General features: G+C 43.9%; 1 protein-coding gene across 6 annotated transcripts in view; it reads left to right on the top strand.

Annotated features, from left to right (window-relative positions):
- Positions 1-18,639, top strand: part of IL1RAPL1 (interleukin 1 receptor accessory protein like 1) — a 949,422-nt gene that overhangs the window by 904,826 nt on the left and 25,957 nt on the right. For all 6 annotated transcript variants that reach the window (XM_048494984.1, XM_048494983.1, XM_048494987.1 and 3 more), the window contains one exon: positions 18,435-18,578. In XM_048494984.1, coding sequence (XP_048350941.1) covers positions 18,435-18,578 — 144 coding nt within the window. The remainder of the gene's footprint in view (positions 1-18,434; positions 18,579-18,639) is intronic.

Raw genomic sequence — 18,639 nt, 5'->3', positions numbered from 1 at the left:
CAGAATGCTGTACAAAAGCAACTAAACCCATTCTGGTCGATTCTCCACTTGCGGAATTAACCTAGGATAGCCCCTGCAGCTTTCCTGGAACTCCCCATGGCTCCTGTGTCCAACTCATGTCTGTTCCAGCTCTGCCCTTCTTCCCATTATATTTTTAAAACCACCAGCGAGGTACACCTTTTTCTGTTGTTCTAGGGTGAACACAAGACGAATCTGATTTTGTGGGAAATCCTAACCCGCCGTGATTCTCCCTTTGTGCTGTTAGCCAATCACGGATAAGTGAATTGGGCATGCACAGGATGGGAGACTCATGGCTGGCAGAAATGTGCTTTTTTCTTCTTGCATACGAAGCCACAACCATACAACTAATAGGCATATGTTTATGTGCTGTCCCGAGTTATGTAGAGCACTGCTTTGTGATGATGTTCCTACTTAGCCATAAGGAAAATAAAAACAAAAGGAACGCCCATTCATGTTCCCGCCATAAAACAATAGCCAATCGGGAACAAGGAGCAGAAAAGGCACCGAGGTGATCCCACCCTCTGGTCACGGTTCCAACACGAGACTTCAGCTGCCATGGGGAGTGAGTCTGGAATCAACTAGGTACTGTAATTTAATGATCCCAGTTCAATCCCAGAATGATTCTGCCCAGTGGGGAATCAACCTCTAACTAAGGGTACAACTGAGGCTTAAATAAAGAAAATAGTGATGTTGTCTCTAGGGGCATGACAGGAAGGAAATGGGGCATGATAGGTGAATGTAGTGGAAATTAGAGGGCCCCTTACAATCCTTTGGGGTCCTCCACTTGTACATAAATATCCACCTTCAAACAACTAACTACACATGAAGTTGTCACTTGTTGTCTTGGAATTTAAGCTGAGAGAAGGTGACCTGCACAGGGTCACTCACAATGATCCCCAACAGGAGCTTTGCATTCACCAAGTGTTTATAGAAGGTGTGCAGGGGCAGGTAGGGCTTTTGCCCCCAAAGGTGATTGGTGATTGGAGTGTATATGTATAATATGCAGTGCATATTTATAAAAACACTACTTTAGAAGCAGCTGCCAACCCAGCACTGTGTGACTGAAGATAAGCTGTGTTAGCCATTTTGTGGCTGGTTCCTCCTCCTACAATAGCCATTTTGTGGCTGTACCACAATTCTGGGTCAGAATACTTATAATGCCCACAGGCTCAAAAAGGTTGTGGACTCCTGCCCTAAAAGCTTAAAGGAAATATATTATCAACAATCTGCTATCATGTTTTCCACCTAAATAACTACCATAGTTTGGTGTGCCTCAGGGAGCGCTGTTGTCCCCGCTGTTATTTAACATCTATATGCGACCCCTTGCTCAGCTGGTGTGGAGCTTTGGGCTGATCTGTCATCAATATGCTGATGACACTCAGCTCATTCTGTTGATGGAGGCAGGGATGGCCATCGCCCCAGCGACTCTACAGCATTGTTTGGAGGTGGTTGCTGGTTGGTTGAAGCAGAGCAAGTTAAAACTTAATCCAATGAAGACGGAGGTCTTCTGGCTGGGCCGTGAGGGGGGGATTGGGGGCTTTCAGCTGCCGGTGTTGGAAGGGGTTTCTTTGACACCATCCCCTTCGGCTTGCAACCTGGGTGTCCACCTGGATTCGTCTCTCTCAATGGAGACCCAGGTGGCACATGTAACCCAGGTTGCTTTTTTCCATCTTTGCCGAGCCCGGTGGCTGGCCACGTACCTCTCCCAGACCGGCCTGGCCACGGTGATCCATGCAATGGTCACCTCCAGGCTGGATTATTGTAATTCACTCTACGCGGGTCTTCCCTTGCGGCTGATCTGGAAACTGAAGCTGGTCCAGAATGCGGCGGCTCATCTTCTCACGGGGGTTTCAGCTAGAGATCATATTACTGCGCTGGCTCCCAGTGGAATTCCGGATTGTCTTCAAGGTGTTGGTTTTGACCTTTAAGGCCCTTTACGCCCTGGGGCCCTCATACCTATGGGACTGTCTCACCCCATACGTCCCGAGTCGTGTCCTTCGCTCAGCAGAGGCAAATTTGCTGGTGGCCCCCTGTCCCTCTATGATGCAGCTGGCCTCTATGCGGGCCAGGGCATTTACTGCCCTGGCCCCTGCCTGGTGGAATGCTCTTCCTCCAGCAGTTAGGGCCCTGCGAGACCTTGGAAAGTTCCACAGAGCCTGCAAAACTGTGCTGTTCCACCGGGTTTTTTGGGGGGCCGGCCACTGAGCCCGCCCCTCTTATTGCCCTGTGCACTGGCTGTGTATTTGACCATCTGCCAGCCCTTTCCCGGGGTTTGATCACTGGGGGGTGATGCCAGACGTCTCTTGCTATTAACTATTTATTGAAGGTTACTGCTGCTATAGTTTTAAGGTTTTGTATTTAAGGTTTCGTATTTTGAACTGGGATTATTCGATTTGTTTTTACTGTGTTTGTTGTACACCACCTTGAGCCCTTCGGGGGTAGGGCGGTTTAATAAATAAATAAATAAATAAATAAATAATTCAAGAAACATAAAGACTAAAACATGGACTTACTAGGGAGATTCAGTGGAGTGTACTAGTAATTGGACTAGAACCTCAAAGACTTCTCAATCATAACATTTGCTTTCAATGGAATTATACCTTTCTCATACCATTTACTTGAATTGACTTAAAAGGTTGCAATTCTGCTCAAGATTTCACTGTCAGTGACCCTATACGAGTCACCCTCTCTCAGCCTAAGCCACCTCACAGGATTATTGTGAGGACAAAATAAGAAGGAAAACCAGCAGATTCATGGAGGAGTAATAAAATATTAAGTATGTCAATCAAAACTATAATAGTAGAGAACAAATCCCATTAAGCTAAATGGAATTTATTTCTCAATATGATCAAGATACAGATGTCCTTCCATGTATACTGCTTTCAGTAACAGACTGTCTGGTTTTATCTAAAATATTCTAACTATTGAAAGGATTACCATGATAACTAAGCATCATCTGATTTCATTATAGAAACAATTATTTTCCCAAAACATGTAAGCTTATCATTATTTCTTTCTATAAACTTTTTGAAATAAAATTAGCTGTTTGATAAAACTCCAGTTGTAACACTGAAGGAAATGAATATCAAAAATATAATGGATGTTCTAAGGCTTATTTTGGCAATTGTGAAATTTGGAAGCATGTCACCACCCATTAGTCCTAATGTGGCCATGTATTCAGATTTAAATGGATCACTAGAACTTGTATTGCCAGAAGTCTCTTTTAGTTTATTTTTTTTATTTGTTAATCATTCAACTGGGAATATTCTTTCCAGATTTGTCCCCAAAAGAACTCACCTAAGTAGTTCAGGCCTTTCTGGAAGTAGAGTGACACTAATCACAGATCAAACATTTGCCCACAATTTAATGCAGTTTAAAACACCATTGTTTCTTCTCCTTGACAAACAAAATTTAGCAAACATAACATTTTTAATTGATGGGTGTTTTTTTTAAAATGTATTCATGCAAATTAAAACACAGGGGTTTTTGTTAGCTTTTGTAAGGTTAGCTGTTGGTAGCCATAAAATAAACCTTAGCACAGGTGCCTTCCTACATACACATGAACCTCTGCAATAGCAAATTGTTTTAGAACTTTTCTCCAGGTACACTTTCTAAACCAGCTTTCAACCTTTCAGGGCATGGTTATTCCTAGCTTTTTATATCTTATGAATGTTAGGGAGAAGAAAATGTCCTATTCTCTTTGACAACAGATGAACCCTTAAAATTTTTATTTTGTTAGAACTTCAGAAGCATAATCCTATATACACTTCAGTAACCGAAGTAAAACACTCTATCACTCTCAGACAGAAGTCGTGTGTTGTGAGTTCTTTCCTGTGATTAGACTACTACAAAAGTAGACCTGCAAGGAATTTGAGGGGAGGGAGAATTCAGTTCCTCCTACATTTGCTTCCTCTGCTGTCCCCCACCTCCTCTCAGCACTCTCCCTTTCACTCTTTCTTTCCCCACCACATCTTCGGCAGTCTTCCCTTTCCATTTTCTTTCCTCATTCCTTTTCTGTTACTCTTCACTCCCCCATTCACTGGGGTGCTCCCATGGTGTCTCAGGCTTCTGCTTCTTCTCCTCAAACACTGCTAGGGGTGGCAGCAACCTTCATGCCCCTGCTTCACTCACCTCCAGCATCACCACCTCAGAAGCAGGGGTGATGGGGGGCAAGCATCACCCCCCACCTGTTCCAAGTATTGCCATATCAGTGGGAGGAGGGATGATCCCCTCAGCAGCAGAGAATCCTGTACCACCTCCTCTGCCCTTGCCCAGTTTTGGTGCTTTAGAGGGTGCACCATCAAGGTCTCAACAGCAGAGAAGACTGGCAGGTCTTGAATTTACTTCCCATCCATGTCCAGTTTTGTCTTCTTATCTACTGATACTTTGTCATGGTGAACACTTCTGAACTTAGGGGTTTTTTTCTCATAGAAAAATTATTTCAGTTCTATTATATTCTCAAATGCCTTCAAAAGATCAAGCATGTAGCACATATTTTGAGACAAAATGCACTGGGTCCTTCATAACTGTTTCCCACTGATGCCATATGTACTTCCTGTAAGTATCTGGTGAATGTAGAAACCTGGTATAGGCTTCATCTGATGTATGAATTAAATCTCCAGTGCAGCATCATCCAGTTAGTTTCCTGGTACATGCTTTCTTGGGCTTTGGTGATAAAATCTAATTGGTATTGAATAGACTGGGGGGAGGGATAGCTTTCTATAGCTGCCTATTAGATGATTAACTAGAAAATCATTGATTTCATCCAGAACAGGTACATCACAACCATCAGTTTGGCCATAGACAGAGATTTTTGTAGAGGTATTGCTATGTGGAAACCAAGCTCTTTGAAACTTCAACAAGCAGCTCTTTTCTAAACCAAGTAGCTAATTCCAGCACTGGTGTATCTCTTTGGATCAGAAGATGCTTCAGAAGAGCTCAAAAGGGTTCACCATTGTCTCTGAGGAGGGTGTCCATTCCAAAGCAGCAGCTTCTCACACAAAGGACACTTGGTTTGGACTCTACCAACATTTTCTCATTGATTTCACACTCTTGACTGCCATTTTATGGGTATGCAAGAGTTCTTGAAGATCTTAGTTTTTAAGAGCTGTTTTAATGAAGCTATATTTGTTGTTGAATTTTAGACATTTTGTTTTATTATTTTAATTTGTTGTGACCCACCTTAAGTGCTCATTTTTCTTGCAAGACAGCCGGCTTATAAATATTTATATAATGAATAAATAATAAATACCATTTCTCAAAATTAAAAAAAGCCCTACAAGTTCAACTATGTAGGATGACCCAGTTTAGTTAATAAATTGTAAGATAACTCCATGGTTTTTTTCTATTAACTTTCTCAGCATTTTAACAGTTGAAAATTTAACTTGCAGAATTATGCTGTTGACTTCTAGTGGTAGAGTTGTTAAAAAACATTAAATGCTATATCACTGATATGAGACTACTAAGCTATTTTGTGAACTCAGGAGCTTGAACCAGCTTAACTTTCTATTGTCTTGAATCTTTATGGCATCAGTTCTTATTTCTCAAAATAAGAATTCATCAAAACAAAAAAATATCAATTCTACTTTATAACTCCATTAACAAATTGCAAATCTAATACTGTTTGTAACACATTTATGTAATGCTGTTGACTTTTCAAAAGGCTCCATATGATGTGGTATTAACACATTTTATGCTGCAACATCTGTTATGTGTTGGTAAAAAACTAGAATAAAATGTGTATGGCAATAGAAACAACTCACACGTTCTTGAAACTTTTAACCATTAGTGAACCAATTATGTGCAAATAATATACTAAAAATCTATATATTGTTGAAGGCTTTCACAACTGGAATCAACTGGCTGTTGAGGGGGTTTCAGGCTAATCTTACCATGACATGCCTCTGAAGATGCTAGCCAGAGATGTGGGTGACACGTTAGGAGCAAAAATTATCAGACAATGGCCGCATAGTCCGTAAAACCCACAACAGCCAATACTAGAAATCCTTTTTTCCCAAACTCAGAGTCTAACTGGATATTATAAACTGCATGAGTTAGCCACTCGAACTTTCAGCTCTATTGTTGCTACTTGTTCTTGATGGAAACTCATGGGTAAGCATGTAGCTGGCCAGTGATGTATTGCTAATGGGGACATGGGGTAACTCATGTTCCCAGGTGCATGCCATGTTGCTACATGGGGGTACCTGAAGCAGGCTGGGTCCCTGCACCCAGTCTCTCCCACAGCACAGTGACCCAGCCAGTGCCCGGTGGCTCTCCACATGCTGGGGCATGAGTTGTTCACTATGGCTGCAGGCCAGCTTCCTCCCCCTCAGTGAGGTTAGGGAGGGCAGGAATCATCCCACTGCTGCAACACCCAGAGCAGATGTTGCCCTGGGCGCCATTTCTCCCTCGTATGCCTCTGTAGCTGGCCAATCTGGATCCAGACTGCTGCACAATAGAAGCAGGAATTCATGCCTTCTCCCTGTGCTGATTTCCAGGCCAGGGACCACAGGAGGAAGCATTTTTTCTCTTCTGTGAGTCATTTAATGCTTGCATGTGCTGGTTCCCAACGAAAGATAAATCTCCCCCTTGCAGCTCTGGGGCTGTTTCATCCATCGAAAACAGCGCAGAGGTGAAGTTAGGAATTTCTTCTTCTTAGGGTTGCCTGTTCCATGTTGGAAATCTCCTGAGATTTGGGGGTGGACCCTGGGAAGGACGATAGGGAGAGCAGTGGCTTCCAATACCATAGAATCCACCACTCAAAACATCATTTTTTTCAGGGGAATGATCTATGTAATCTGGAGATGAGCTGTCATACTGGGAGATCCCCAGGTCCCACCTGGAGGTTGGCATCCCTACTCCTTCTGCACAACAATTTCAATCCACATCAGCCCCTGTGCATGCTTAATTATAAGTTCCCACCAGGAGCTAGCATCTACAATATAGCTGCATATCCCAGTGGCAAACTTAGGAAGTTTGTAGCATAAAGTTAGGCTGTTAGTCAAAGCAATAATAAGGCACTAATGAATATTCTTAAACAAAACTGATCATAGAACATGCGTTATATTTTAGAAAAGATGGCATGGTATTGCCAAGTTTCATTAGCTCTTAGAAGCTAAGCAGGGTCAGTACCTGGAAGGGCCACCACCAAGAATGACTTTGCTGAGGCAAGCCATGGTAAACTTCTACCTTACCTTGCAAGCCCCTTACTGGGGTTGCTGTAAGTCTGCTGTGACTTTACACTACTTTACACACACACAATTGATACGAACTTGTAGCTTATCCACTTTTATCACCACTCTACTTTCCAGAGTATTCCAGTCACTACTCTTCCCTTGCTTGACAGCACCTCAAACAGGGAGGTGATGAAGAGACCAGGGTAAACAGTCTCTGCTACTAGAGATTGGTTTGCCAGCCTACAAGTGGGGCCTGGAAATATCATGATATTACAAGATTGTAGACATTAGTTCTCCTAGAGAAAATGGCTTCAGAGGGAGGACTCCCAAGTCATTGTACTCTGCTGAAGTCCTTCTCTACCCCACACCTCACCCTCCCAGCCTGGCCGCAACCACAAAATCTCCAGGTGTTTCGCAGTCCAGAGCAGGCAACTCTAGCAGGGATATTATAGCTTCAGTGTTTCTTCCTCTATGCTTTATCTGAATGGATGCTAGGATGCAGTTGGTACATTGGAAAGAAAACATCAGGGCAAATGCTATATTTTTCTGCTTTTCTTCCCGACATTGTATATAGCAATGTCACAGCAGCGAGTGAACTCTTGTGAAATCCCTTGCACAAACTCCTTCCTGAGGAGGTTTGCTGAACAGTGCCAGAACTGTTTCTTACCTGCTTGTGATTGAACTACCTGTAGTTCCTGAGCTAGTCTCTTGTTCAAGGAAGATCCTGGCCTTGAGAAAAAACCCACTTTTAGAAAAAAGCTGAAAGCACACTGAAAAACAGATGGACTTTTTTTTATACCAGTGAAATGAAAATGAGCACCAAAAACTGTTTGAAATCAAGTCTATGGTCAACCAAGGCAATCCATCTTGTCACTGGCTTCCCCCAGGTCTATGGAATCTTACAGAAGATAAGGACCAGGTATTACACGTATCAGTTATTTCAATGGAAAGCTTGTCTCCAGTATTTTTTTTCAGAATCCATTTAAACAGTCAGTGCCTTTAAAAGCAAACCATGTTTTTGTCCACCTTGCTAATCTCCTGTCACAACAATTTGAAAGTTGTGTAGAGATTTTTGTTAAACTTCAAAGTGCTTGCATACAGTTCTAAAAAGAGATAACTGGATCTGCTAAGGTTTTTTTAAAAAAAAAAATAGTCACAATTTCCATTTAGAGACCTGTAGGGGAAGAGAGGTTTTTCTCTTGTTTCATCAACCTCACCTTATTTGCCTTGGAAGGAAATAAGATGGGAACCCATTTGCTCTTTAAATTCATGATCAATAACAGACAGCACACAGTTATCAATAACAGGGAAGGTCTATTTCAGATTATGTACTAGAACCCTCCTTGCTTAACGCCAGAAAATACTTCAATAGGCAGTAGGCATTTAAAACCACAGCACTGAGTCCCTTATAAAGCAGATTCATAAGCTGGGGATGGAACAGAGAATTGCGTACTTAGATGCACTTATTGATTAAAATGCATTATGGTGTTTGATACAACAGCATCATGTGTATTATGAAGTATGGAATGCTATTTCAGGCTGTAATATATAAGGCCTCTCAGGAAACTAAGTATGTAGTAGATGTAAGGTTCTGAGAGCACTTTTTCATTTATTTACTTCTCTGTGCAAGTGCAGCTAATGATAAGTAAATTACCTCTGTGACATTGCTGAGGAGGTTTATCAAAAATTAAAACCAGGTGCAGATCAAAGATACATCCCAGAAGTGCATGTGATAATTATGGCAGGATTAGTGTAAAATGAATGCATTTATTACCCATGGTATCATTCAATATGTCTGAAGAATGCTGGTACTTTATTTTAATTAGCTGTTTCTTTCACTGCATTGCTTGGTCAAACCATTCCAATAAAAAAAATGTACCCACTGGTCAAAATGCTTGTAGCAAATCTTGTTTCAAATTGAAGCAATTTATTTTTTAAAAAATCTCTCTACAACTGCAATAGCAATCAATGGGCTTTTTCCTTAGAGGAGATTTCGCCAAGTGCAGTAGAAAAAAAAGCCCCTATTGTTAATTGCCTGTATTCTAAATGATTGCCTTGCCCTCAAATGTTTCTCTTTGGCACTCATTCATTTGTTATGTTTAACAATACTATTTCCCTTAGGAAATGCCTAGTAATTTTTCTCTGCAGCCTTTTAGAGCTCACTCTCAGTATTTAAACAGGGAAAGGTCTTTAATTTTAACATCGTAACATAAAGGCTAGGGAGATGTGACGTGACTTGCACCTTTTTAAAACTGCATATTAACTAACCAAACTGATATTAACTAACCAAATAACTAAACAAATAGTCATATTTAATATTATTATACCAAGTATTAATAAAAAAATTTCCACTGACAGAAGGGCCATTCCATCAGTGTATTTTAAAAAATTATTCCCTTCTTCCACATCCCACACTGTTCATAACGATCTCCTGTTCCATAGAAGTAGAATTTAGGGAGAGGGACTAGAGTAGGAGAGTAGGGGAGTAAGTCTCATTCTGTTGATTTCATACAGTAGGGGAGTTTGTGGACCCTGGGACAAGTGGGGGAGTGGGGGAGTGAGCCTGGGAGCAGAGTGGGGGAGTGAGCCTGGGAGCAGAGGAGGAAAAGCCACACATATTCTGGGTTGGGGAAAATTAAGCCACAACTTTTATTGACTACAGCAGAAGGAACACTGGGAGCAGATCCAACATAGGGCAACCCACCTGGCGGCCAAAGTTACACCATCCCCGCCAGGCCACCTGCTAGAGGGAAATTGCAGAATGGGATCTGTGCAGGCATAAGCCAGTCATGATTCCCTTGTCAGTCTGCAGCCTACAAGCTGGGCATAAACCCCCAAGACCCCATATGGAGGTATCCAAAACAGAAGAGACAAGCACATTTGAACAGCCTTCCCCCAAGTGAACCTGCCCCAATGCCCAAATCATCACGAGAGCAACCCAGTACTACTACAACTGCAGCCAAACACTGAATAATAGACTTCCATAGTGTTTTCACTGATGATTCTTTAAAAGTATTATCACTTTTCTTTTATTAAGCAAAAGGGTTTTGTTTCTGATCTCTAAACCACTAAAAATACTACATACCTGAGGTGGGGTGAGAGGAAATTGAGACAAATGTCTGAAATTCAGGAGGAATTATCCCTTGGCTGAAAAGATACAATCTATGATTATTTTGTCCCAATTGTATGAGGAAAATATTAGAGTTGAAATTATTTTTTTCCTTTACTTGCCTATGTATGTATGTATGTAGTTATTTATTTAATAGTCCACCCCTTCTGACCAGGGTTGGGCTCTTGGCAGTGTACATACCTATATCTAAAACATCAATTGTAACCCCCACAGATGGTAAATAAACAGCAACATGATTCTGTGATGAGCATCCTCCGCACCTCGATACAGCCTCTTAGTAAGAACTGTCTGAGCATGGGGAAAATTAAAAAGAGGGAGCAATGCCAACTAAAATATATGCTTGGTGGTTCATAGTTGGGAGGTCAGCAGATGGAATCAGACAAGTGGGTGGCCTCAACCCAAAGCCCGGTGAAGTATCTCCATCTTACAGCCCACGCAGGACTGTTTAAGGTCTAACAGAGCCATGGTGTTAACTGACAGACAAGCTGGATCTAGGGCACAAAAGGCCCTGACTCTGATTGAGGCCAACCTAAGATTCTTGTTTTCTCCTATGTATCTCATATTGTCAGAGACAATTCCTAAAAATAATAATAATTTAAAGGGGCTTCTTAAATAAAAGCAGAATTTACAAGCAAGTTTCGTACACAATATTAAGAACTGGGGGGGGGTGTGTGTGTTAGTTTATCATAGATTTATACCTCACCCTATCCAGGCTCAGGGTGACAGACAACAACCCATCAAATATTAAGGGTAGCTCAACATAGAGTGAATTACAGTAATCTAATCTGGAGGTAACTGTTGCATAGATCATTGTGACTAAATCAGGGTGGGACAAGCTTGGGGCAAGCTGCTTTGGTAAAATGTCGATTTGGCTGTCTCTGTGGCCTGGGCCTCCACAGATAATGAGGCATCCAGAGTAACTCCCAGGCTCTGGACTGTGGGTAAAGATGCCAGTATCACACAGTCCAATGTTGGTATCCTGTTCTCTCCCACTGCCCTTCTCCAGCCCAGCCACAGGACCTCACCTCACTCTTCAATGGATTTTCCTTCAGCCTGTTCTGGTGCAACAATTTCACAACAGCCTTCAAACATCAAGCCAGATATTCCTGGGTGCCTTTTGACCAGTTCCCCATCAATAGATATAACTAGTTGTCATCAGCATATGGATGACAACACAATCCAAAACTCCAGACCAGCTGTGCAAAAGGTCACATGTAGATGTTAAATAACACTGGAGAAAAGATTGCTCCCTGGGGCACCCTTTAATCAACAAGGCGCCTCCCATACGCCACCCTCTATCCCTGGTTCTAGAGCAGGGGTAGGGAACCTGCGGCTCTCCAGATGTTCAGGAACTACAATTCCCATCAGCCTCTGTCAGCATGGCCAATTGGCCATGCTGGTAGGGGCTGATGGGAATTGTAGTTCCTGAACATCTGGAGAGCCGCAGGTTCCCTACCCCTGTTCTAGAGGAATGAGGTCAGCTACTCCAGAGCTTGGACCCCAGAAACAGTGAGGCGGTGGATCAAAAGGTCATGATTGATGGTATCAAATGCTTCTGTGAGATCGAGCAACAACAGCAACACTGATTCACCTCTATCCAGCTGGCACCAGAGATCATTCAGTTTTGTGTAGAGTGCCTTACATGGCAGAAGTAGTGCAGATGTCTGAGATCTATGGCTACCATTTTATAAAATCACATAGGTAATCCCCCCAAAAAAACCCCTGTAGGGCCCAAAAGGATTCTGGGACATACTCTTGGTTTGTACAGATTGTCTACCCAATCTGGGAAAGTTGGGGATGCTTGCATCCCATTCATTTCACTGAGACTTGATGATACTGAAGTAAAGAAGTACATATGAAGTGGGGTTTTTATAACTTTAATGGTAAAAATTGCATGATTTGCAAATTGCATATGGCGGTGGCCATATGATAGAAGACACACGAGAAACAATTATGCTCGTCTGCCTTCTGACCTCCGACCTATCCCGAGAAACGATGGTGGTTGGGATCAGGGATACTCTGCTTCGTCTTTGGTGTTAATTAATGCCAGGTCCATTAATAATAAGACCATGGTGCTCCGGGACTTTCTCGGAGCCCAGCAGGTGGACCTGGTATGCATCAACAAACCTGGGTGCGCTGGAAGGTGAGACCGCCGCCTTTAGCGAAGTCACCGCTGCCTCGGGTTTCGCGTGTCTTCACCGCATCACTTAACTCCAGGGTCGGGGCGGTGTAGCACTTGTTCATCCGTGGAATCTATTCCCTCTTCAGGGCAGCCCCCGGCCCCAGAGGTCACCGCATAGAGTGTGTCGGCTCTGGAGTGGTTGGCCTCGAGAGAGGTTGGCTGTTCCTTTCCTGGTGTACCGGTCGCCTAGCGCATCGAGACAGCCTGCCGCTGCTGCTGGAGGTGGTGGCGGACTGGGCGATCAAGGCGATTCCCCAGACTTATTGTCTTGGGGACTTTCAACGCCCATGCCGACGCTGCTCTCATATGGCGTACGGCAGCCGCGACCTAGTGTCATCCATGGCAACGCTTGGCCTCTCCCTGATAAATTCTGGCCCCACCCATGAGGCTGGGCACATCAGCTGGACTTGGTCTTTGGGTCGGGGATAAGTCTGGTCAGATCCTCTATTGATAGAGTGCCATGGTCCGACCCATTTCTTCCTGAAGGTCCGGGGTGGATCTTGTCACACCAACCCCGCTCTTCAGGCGACGGGCTGGATTTATGCCCGCCCACGGAGACTCATGGATCCACTTGGTTTCCTTGAATGCTCTAAGGGAATCCCTGAACCCGCCAGCACACCTCGACATGAGCAGGTGGAGGATTGGAATTCCCCGACTCTCCGATGCCATTGGATGTTGTTGCCCCCCCGGGCGTCTTCTACGTCCCGGCCTCGGCGCCTGGGTGGTATACAGAGGAGCTGGCGCCATACATGGCGAAGCGGGGCTGTGTGGGACGCCTAGAGCGAAAGTGTGGAGGAAATCTCGTGGACGAAGTTAAAGTCGCTTAACATCCTATAGGGACGCTTTATGAAAGTTCTGCGGAGATGGCTGCAATGGCGGGTTAAGGATGGCGAAGAGGACTTTCTTCTCCTCCTCCTCCTCGCTGGCCTGCTAGGGCTCCCCCGCGCGGCACAATTTCATTATTCCGTGATAATTCGGTCATTGACCCTCCTTTATCGGAGAGATCCGTTCAAACCCCCAATTGGATATCAGCTGTGAGTAAGCATTTATGAGCTTTTTTCGCGAGATAAGATCGCGTCATTCCGCCATGACCTTCCATCCACGCTAGCTTAGCTACCAGCTTAGCGAACTGGGGACTCCCTTTGCTCGCCTTCGGTCCCTTTTGTTTCGAACCCAGTTTTCCCTGCTCTGTGAAGCCGGGCTGTTCCATTGCAGAGCCTTCCAGCCTGCTGTTAGATCCTACTTCACCTCGTCCCTTTCTGGGATCCGTGCCTCGTTCCCTGGTTTGTGAAAACCTGCCGGGCGGAGCTACGCACCCCATCTGTTGAGTGCATCATCAATGGTTCTCTTCTTTGAGCAAGGAACCTTCCTGGATGGGTTGAAGCGGAGGCAGTGGTCCACCTGCACTCTTTAAAAGACCAATCGTTAGGATCCAGTTGATCTGGCCACACCACCGCCTCCTTCTCAATCTTTCGCTTCTGTGGGAAGGTAATTGAGAGAGTGGTGCTGGAGCAGCTTCAAGGTTTTCTGGATGACGATCGGCTTTGACCCCTTCCAGTCCGCTTCCGTGCTGGGCATGGGACGGAGACTGTTCTTGTCGCCATACAGATACACTCTGTATTCAGCTTGACCAGGCGGATCGGCGCTGCTGGTGTTGTTAGATCTCACCGCGAGCGCTTGATGTGGTCGACCACGACCTTTTGGCCCACCGGGCCTGGTCACCTCGAGGCGGGGCACTGTCCTTCAGTGGATAACCTCGCTTTCTCCCGGGCCGGAATCAGCAAGTGAGGTGCGGGGACCAGGCCTCCCGGAAGTGCCCGCCCACGCGTGTACCCCAGGGGGCATTATTGTCCCCGCTGTTATTTAACATCTATATGCGACCTCTTGCTCAGCTGGTACGGAGTTTTGGGCTGATTTGCCATCAGTACGCTGATGACACACAGCTCATTCTGTTGATGGAGGGGGGAGCAGCCACCGCCCCTGCGGCTCTACAGCACTGTTTGGAGGCGGTCGCTGGTTGGTTGCGACAGAGCAGGTTAAAACTGAATCCATCGAAGACGGAGATCCTCTGGCTCGGCCGTGAGGGGGGGAGGGACTTTCCAGCCGCCGGTGTGGGAGGGGGTCACATTGGCACCGACCCCCTCCGTCTGCAGCCTGGGGGTCCACCTGGATTTGTCTCTCTCAATGGAGACCCAGGTGGCCCATACAACCCGGCTGCTTTTTTTCCTCCTTCGTCAGGCCCGGCGACTGGCCCCCTTCCTCTCCAGAACGGATCTAGCCTCTGTGATCCATGCAACGGTCATCTCCAGATTAGACTATTGTAACTCGCTCTACGCGGGCCTTCCTTTGCGTTTGACCCGGCGATTAAAACTGGTTCACCATGCAGCAGCATGTCTGCTTACAGGCAGCGGCTTTCGAGAACACATTCAGCCTGTGCTGCGGCAGCTGCATTGGCTTCCAGTAGAGTTCCGGATCATCTTCAAGGTGTTGGTGTTGACCTTTAAGGCCATTCGCGGCCTGGGGCCATCGTATCTTCGAGACCGCATCACCCCATACGTCCCTACGTGGCCTCTCCGATCGGCGGAGGCCAATCTACTGGTGGTCCCTGGCCCCTTGGCAATGCGGCTGGCCTCCACACGGGCCAGGACCTTTACAGCCCTGGCCCCGGCCTGGTGGAACGCTCTTCCACCAGCTGTCCGGGCCCTGTGGGACCTTGGGGAGTTCCGCAGGGCCTGTAAGACGGAGCTGTTCTGCCGGGCCTTTGGAGGAACCAGCCGCTAATAGTGCCCCTTCCTTGGCCCTTAATATCTCTGCCGCTTACCACCTAATGAGACTCGCCATGCCTCCCTTTACCGCGGGGAGGGAGGGACTTTATATTTTTGGAACGCTGGACGCCACCTTACATCTTGAATTTAAATTTAAATCTAAACTTGAGTTTTATACTTGGTAATTATATTGGGAAATTTTATCGCTGCTTTTAAATGTTTATTTAATTATATTGTGTTTTAAATGTTGTACACCGCCCAGAGCCCTTTGGGGATAGGGCGGTATAAAAATCTAAAATAATAATAATAATAATAATAATAATAATAATAATAATAATAATAATAATAATAATAATAATAATAATAATAATAAAAAAAGACACTGGCCCCTTCCACAAGGGCGGAATACGGCGGCCTGGGGATGGCAAAAATGCCATCCCCAGGGAGCCACTAGCTTCGCCGCCTAAGTACGCCGCGAAGGTTTTCACCGCTTTCCTCTCTAACCTCGCTTTGCTCCAGCGAGGTTTTGGGGAAAATGGCGGCTTGGAGTCAGCTTGCCGCGTTTGAATCGCAGCAGCTCCACGGGCATGCCTCTTTCTCCCCCCCATGTCCATGGCTTAACCTTACCTTGTCCCAAGCGGCCCTCTGGCGCGTCGCTGAGGCCTGGAGACACGCCCCCTCTGCCCTGCGACTCCCGGGAGGTTGTGGGACGGTTCATGCAAACGGTCCCAGAGGGGTTGGGGCGGCGTCATCTATGCTGACCCAACCCCTTCCGCCGCCATGCAGAAACGGCCACTGTTTAATCTTAAAGGAGATGCTGTAATATCATACCCATTCAACAACTTGCATCATTGTTCAGGTAAAGTAAATCCATGAGATCGTTTATGTTTAATCTTACAATAATTCTAGGCTTGTTTTTCAATGCTAGTATTTCCCCCATACCTTAATGTATCATCATTACAACAGGCACATAAATGGTATATTTTGCACCTAGCATAATGAGCATAAATTCTCATCTTTTGGTTAGCAGTGAATGGCTGCATCACTTGTGGCATAACGTGATACAGGGCTATGGTAAACCAGTGCTATGTAATTTCCATTTCCATTTATTTCCTAAACCATTTTATTACTATTCTAATGAAATTGTTGTAGAATGTATTTATTTGAAAGAAACAAACATATTTTACTTAAAGATAAGAAATATTCAATTTTTTGGCAGTCCTGATCTTAACACTGAAGAATGTGAAGATGTTTCCTTTACATCTATGAAGAGAAGGATATGAAAAAAACAGACTTTTTGTACAAAAATCAAAATTATATTTTAAGTACATTTTCTTTCCTTTTGGAGAACAGTGAAATTATAAAAAGAAAGAAAACTCATAAGTAACATTTGGGTTAAAATCCCCTAATGAAAGTTTGTGGGAAATCAGTGAAGTTCACAAATCTAACGATTCATCTCACTGCTATCCAGCGACAAAGCTCCCATGAAAACATCCAGGGACAAATGCCCTGGGCGTACCCCGTGGGAGTCATGTGGGGGGCACAAAATCAACTGATCACGCCCCATCCCCTCTTTTGCCTGATCGCGACCCCTCTCATCGTCGTCCTCCTTTTCCTTGCCTGTTCTTGCCCTTTCTCTCTGCTCTCTGTTGCTCTCTCTATATAAAAAAACAGCATGTCCTCATACTGGGGACAACCCAGCCCAAATCTTCAGATGACAATCCCCAGCAGTTTCATGTAGATGTTAAAGAGTATAGGGACAGTCTATTGCCCCAGGTGCTACTTTGAATGTGCTGCTGCTGTCTATTGCAACTCCAGAGGCCAGCAGCTTGTGGCTAAGAACACCCTTGTCTTTGGTTGAAACCAGGGTGTTCTATTTCCTGCATAGTTTTTTCTTGAATCAATGAGATTAAGGCTTATTTCACACACATTGCTGGTCCCCAGTAATTTTTGTACAAGTGTAATAAAGCATGAGGTCAATAGTAACCCCAAGCTCTTCCAATATGTTTACACAGAAGCCATCAACAAATGCACTATTAGACCTGCATGATATCTGCAGCAATGGAATTGCATACAAATTTATTTTGCCACATTTTCCATCTAGTTAACCTCCACCATCTAAGCTTTTGAAAATTTACTTTATCAGTTTATTACTGCATTTACAGCACAACTTTTTAAAATTTGTGTTTTATCTGCCAAACTTTATTTTTACTAGTTTTTGATCCCAGCCAATGCCATTTTTAAACAGAAATAATATAGCCTATAACTTTTTTTAGGAGGGAGAGAAAATGACTGATGATTTTTTTGCTTCTAATTGAAGTATTGTTATTTTAAAATACAAGAGCCTTATGACATTTAGTGATATATCTTTTCATTTTATCATTTTTCATTGCCTTCTTAATAGTAAAACTGATAGTACAATTGACTCATAGTGATCATTCATATGACTTTTGTGTGCAATTGCTTGGCCGATAGGAGGGCAATGGGCTATGATGATACTACTTTTAGTTATCTGATAAGTAACATAAGGAGATATCTTTTGACAGATACAACATTGTTTATTCTGGCCTTTTTCATCTTAGGAAGCTGACAGTGATCCCAATCAATCCTGTAATCTCCCATGAAACAAGAAAGTGGTCATGTTCCAAGTATGAATGTCAGAAATGACAAATTGGGATGATTTGCAACATCTAAAACAAAAGCAAAGCTGTTTATAGAGTGCTGAGGGGGAAGATGAATAGCATATCAACAGGGAATTGTGTCAGTTATATTAACACACAACCAAACCAGGAGATTCTGGGAGACATGGAATAATTTGTCTTCTCACATTTACATTTATAAAAGGAAACAAATTTATGTCTTTAGCTTTATTCTACATGATTGACAAAAATATATTCAGCAATGCAACTTCACAAGTGAATTGCTGTGTGTATCCCATATGCCTGTTTTGCCAATGTTTACTTGAACAAAAAGATAACATAAGTGATGGTTTATGATGTTATAATATATCTGAATAAACCAAACGTTGAAGCAAATGCCCTGCATTCATAACAGAGAACCAAATGTATTATATATGAGAACTTTTAGAGGTTTCTTTTTTCAAAGATTGAGAAAAATAACTACAGAATTTGGTAGTGATTATGTTCTACAATTCTTTGCAGAGCTAATGTACACAGTTGAACTTGCTGGTGGACTTGGTGCTATTCTGCTGCTTCTTATTTGTTTAGTGACTATCTACAAATGCTACAAGATTGAGATTATGCTATTCTACCGGAATCATTTTGGTGCTGAAGAACTAGATGGAGGTAAGCAAGCTACTTTGTTCATTTTCTCCACTTTTCTATGGAGAATATTTATTTTCCTCTT

Source organism: Sphaerodactylus townsendi, linkage group LG04, assembly GCF_021028975.2.
Source record: "Sphaerodactylus townsendi isolate TG3544 linkage group LG04, MPM_Stown_v2.3, whole genome shotgun sequence".
Taxonomy (NCBI): domain Eukaryota; kingdom Metazoa; phylum Chordata; class Lepidosauria; order Squamata; family Sphaerodactylidae; genus Sphaerodactylus; species Sphaerodactylus townsendi.
Note: the sequence above shows the minus strand (reverse complement) of the source record. Positions and strands in the feature narration are given on the sequence as shown.